General features: G+C 33.6%; 1 protein-coding gene across 1 annotated transcript; it reads right to left on the bottom strand.

The window, feature by feature from the left end:
• Positions 1-306: 306 nt before the first annotated feature.
• On the bottom strand, positions 307-4,182 carry LOC129295925 (vesicle-associated protein 1-2-like). The gene is made up of 8 exons (XM_054934522.1): positions 3,864-4,182; positions 3,703-3,773; positions 3,323-3,404; positions 3,124-3,239; positions 2,866-3,030; positions 2,722-2,775; positions 1,887-1,964; positions 307-706 (listed from the first exon to the last, which is right to left on the bottom strand). The coding sequence occupies exons 1-8, from the start codon at positions 3,913-3,915 to the stop codon at positions 599-601; spliced, it is 726 nt and encodes a 241-aa protein (XP_054790497.1). The 5' UTR covers positions 3,916-4,182; the 3' UTR covers positions 307-598.
• Positions 4,183-4,398: the final 216 nt, after the last annotated feature.

The raw sequence follows: 4,398 nt of genomic DNA, 5'->3' as shown, positions 1-4,398 counted from the left end.
ACAATTAATATTACTGTTTATAATTAAACAACTAATATCAACTCTTGTATAATTAACACATTAACTCATAATTTGCAACTCAATCATAAATTAACAAACAGATTAAAAAAATTAACTCATAATTTTACATAACAAGTGAATGATGTTTTTGTCTTTTTACCATAAAAATTCTTAACTTTTTTCCTTTAAAATTAACTAAAATTTCAATTTTTTTTTGAACCCACCAATAATTAAAATCTCTATTGTGGTCTTTAACTGAAATTAGACCAAAATCATTTATCACATAAGAAAAGCAAGGCACCTCTCTTGAATTACAAAAAAGAATTGCATGTCATCGAAGTACGAGTCAGTCCACAATATAATATGGTCCCCTAACAACCAAAGACCCATGACACCATGAGTTTTCCTAAAGTTTTTTTTACATCCAAGATGTTATCGACTGAAATAAAATTTTAAAGGGAAAAAAAACAGGGAAATAAAAAGAAAGAAACATCACTTGCTAAATTTTTGTTTCCCCTTTCTCGTCATTTCTTGAATTGCCAGGAACGATAACGAGACTAAGATCAAAAGGTACGGTGAACCATTAAATTGACGTGTTTTATGTCTTCATGATATACCCCATAATTAAGCCGAGTAAGCCGATTATGATGACTAACAGAATTGAGACGCCACCACGGTTTTTGTTCCCTTCGTGCTTCAGCAACTCCTACAATAATCAAATTATGTCTCCAGTTAAAAGTAAATATATCTTTTTAACGACATCTTCCAGAATGTAAATAAAACAAAGTTGAACAATAATCCATGGAGCAGGGGGAAAATACATTCTTAGGTCCTCATAAAAGATGGACAGCATGTTAAGATTTAAGAGCTTCCTCATTAAATACCCGCAATTTATTCTAAATTTTATATATAAAAAAATAAGTCCCTCTGAAGGTTTCTTCAACAAGTAACAGAGTACATGCGTAAAAATCAAGCTAACTTACCTCACAAATGGGAGGAATGAGCATATACCAATTTAGATTCGCTTTGGAATGGAAAAATGCCAAAAAGAATACTTTCATGGCACATACTGCCCCATTTGTGTCAACATGTGATTTTGGTAAAGCCAAAACGGAGAACTCAAAGAAAAAGATGAAAAAAGAAAATCAGAAACAAGACGATCAAATCCAATTTAATTTGAAACAAATGCATCTCAGTAAAATCTATCAACTCTTACAGCTGCTGCTTGACACCAGAATTGATAATCATCCTTTCGGGACACGATTGAAAAAGCCAAATGTTGCTTTTTTATGATTCTGTCTGTTATGTTAATTTTGCTCATAGAGAAGCAACTGAATGTGCTCATAGACTAAAAGCTAAGTTGAGGCATGCTAATGGTGTTGATTTGTGTACCCATGATCACACAACCCCCGTGTGTTTGTAAGGTGGTTTAGGATGATAGGGAAGGAATTGTAAGACATTCTGATTAATAGAATATGGCTTCCCCTTTTCATTCCCAAAAAATAAAAAAGTGAAATCTATCAAATAGGCTCAGTCATGGGCTACGGATAATCCTTATTTTGTTTTGTTCAAAAGGAATGGAGGGCAGTGGAGAATTTTAAAGGGTTTGATTTTTTTTTTTCAAAAAAAATGAAAAAGTAGGGTTGAAAGTTTTTAATAAATTTTTCTCATATCTTCTCTCAATTAAAATTTCATAACCCCGCTTCTTCTTTTAAAAAAATCTAACTCATAAAAATTTTCCCTCCCCTCCATTCCTCATAAACCAATCAGAGGGTTAGAGTCATGGGAACTCATAATAAAAATTTAGCATTCCTTCACCAAAAATAACAGACACATAAATGGATAGAATATATCAGAAAACAAGATATATTTTTTCAAATCCTCACCAATTCCTGACGAAGCTTGTAATTTAGTTGAACTGCATTATTCTTTTCCTCAGTCAACCTTGAGATGAGGGCATTTGCCTGCAACAAGAGCAATTATCACTAAAATATAGTTGCCACATGGTACAAACTCAGAAAGTTAAATATGCCTGACACCAACTAAAAGAAAAAACTGATCCGACGAATGGAAAGTCAGACAACACCAATAGTTGGCTCTTGAAAGCATTAAATTATCCTTCAGCTTTAATCAAGTAAAAAAGGGAGCCGTTAGACCCTTATGTACTTCAGCTAAAATCACTGATCCAGTAATCGAGGGGAGTCTGAGGGAACTAAAAAAACCTCTTTAGGGGTGTATCCCACAGACCTTTTATAGCAGAGATGAACTGTGTAGTAATAACATTCATTGCTAAGCCTGACATTTTGAACACGAAACAAGATGCTTGCCAGTAAATTTATGAAAAAAGATGCTGTGATAACAAGTTGCAATAACAGATGGAAATAAGAATTGGTGCATCCCGATTTTGCACCTAAGATAATTGGTTATCACTAGAAAACAAACAACTATGAACACATCCTAAAGCTATGGAAAACCACTGATTTAGAACATAAAAAAGAAAGCACTCAAAGCCATATAAAGATTGAAGCCAATGCAAATTGATGAAATAGTAGTATCACCAAAGAAGGAAGTTCAACTTTGTTTCATATTTTTTCCGCTGAAAAAACTAATTTGAAATTTGAAAAGTAATACCACTGTTAGTCAAAGGTGTTGCCAAAATATCAATATGTTTATCAACAATTAGCAAATACACCAATAAGTAATAACTAATTATTTTTTCACCTCTGCAGATTTTTCTTGAGCATCAGGTCGTTCAGTAAATAAGGCTTTTGTTACCTGCAGTACACAAAAATAATCTATTACTTCTTATTCTTTTAGGTTGGGGAGGGGTTTATTCACCTAACCATTAACAAGTTAAGAACCCACTGTTGTGAATTCAGCACCATTCACATTTCCATTCTCCGATACTGAACCTCTAGGTGATGACCCTTCCTCGGAACCTTCTGGAACTGGTGATGGTGGTTGAGGTGGAGAAACATACAGCACTCTCAACTTGCATTCTTCAACCGCATTCCCTGGCTCCTTGTTAAACTAGACAAACCCAATGACATATCATGTAATTTTACAAAAAAGAATAAAACTCTAGAGGTAATATCAGTATCTAGCAAGTTGTATAATCAATACCATTTCTGCAGTTATGTCCTTTGCGGTAGCACCATCATTTGCTTTTACACTTTGAAGAAGAAACTTGTCTTTGCATTGCATATCAGGTGGAGCTTCTTTTTGCGCTTGCATGGTAACTTATAAAGACCAGATGTCAACCAATATTTATTGGAGATGAAGCACAAACACACGACATAATTAAATAGATTCACATTGATACCTATAACATCACACGTAGATCGTGGCAAGACAATGCCAGTGTTTGGACGAACACAATACTTCTTTGGATTGGTGGTTTTCACCTGAGCATGATCAAATATGGACTCAAACATTAAAATTTTGCAAGAGTTAACCAATAATGCGTTTTATCACAAAAAATCTTTTTAACTGTAACGAAAATATTTTGTTCTGTCGACGTTACGGAATAACTGAAAGAGTAAATAATGTATCTTGGCCAATACTCAATATTGGGTCAAACTCATCAGATCCTATTCCTCTGCCAGCTTCCAACAGAAACCAAAATTACAATTTAACCGTCCTCGTCAGAAATCAATTTCTAAGATAAGTAATTGTAAATACCAAAACGAATAGATAGATTACCTTGAAAGCAACATAGTTATCCGTCTTATTTGACAATAGAAGAGAACACGAGATCTGCTTCTTCAGCTCAACTAAAGAAAACGAACAAAACGCACAATTAAAATGGACGAATATACCATAACCGAACCCTAGAAAATGAGATCCAGAAGAAAGTAACTCACAAGGGAACTTGAGCTCGACAGGTTCGACGCCAAGAAGCTCTCCGCTGCTCATTTCGGAACAATGGCTTTCAATATTTGAATCGTGATCTGCCAAGAGAGAATAAAAAAACGTTTCCAGAAAAAACAGTGGAGGCAGACCGATCAAGATTTGAAGAATCTATTTTGTGCTTCGTTCGGGGAAAGCAAGGACGGACAGATCGAGAGGTTGGAGTTTTCGGTGAAGGAAAATGGGGAAGTTGAGGAATTGGAATGAGATGACGATGACAGGATTTGATTTCTCCTTTTCCTTTTCTATTTTCGTTGTGGTAGAGAGAGAGGAGTGTATTTGCGTTTTGAATGTACGTTTCAACTTTCAAGGAATGGAATTAAAAATTAAATTTAAATTTCAGCCAAAAAAAAGAGAAAACGACAATAAAACTTATGAATATAAACTATAATTTAATCTTTTAAAACATCATAATATATATAATATTAATAAAAAACTTTTTGTTAATAATTTTTTAAAAAATAATTATTATATTTTTATTAAAAATAA

Source organism: Prosopis cineraria, unplaced genomic scaffold, assembly GCF_029017545.1.
Source record: "Prosopis cineraria cultivar Desert tree isolate PC_DT_omini unplaced genomic scaffold, ASM2901754v1 PC220, whole genome shotgun sequence".
Classification (NCBI taxonomy): Eukaryota; Viridiplantae; Streptophyta; class Magnoliopsida; order Fabales; family Fabaceae; genus Prosopis; species Prosopis cineraria.
Note: the sequence above shows the minus strand (reverse complement) of the source record. Positions and strands in the feature narration are given on the sequence as shown.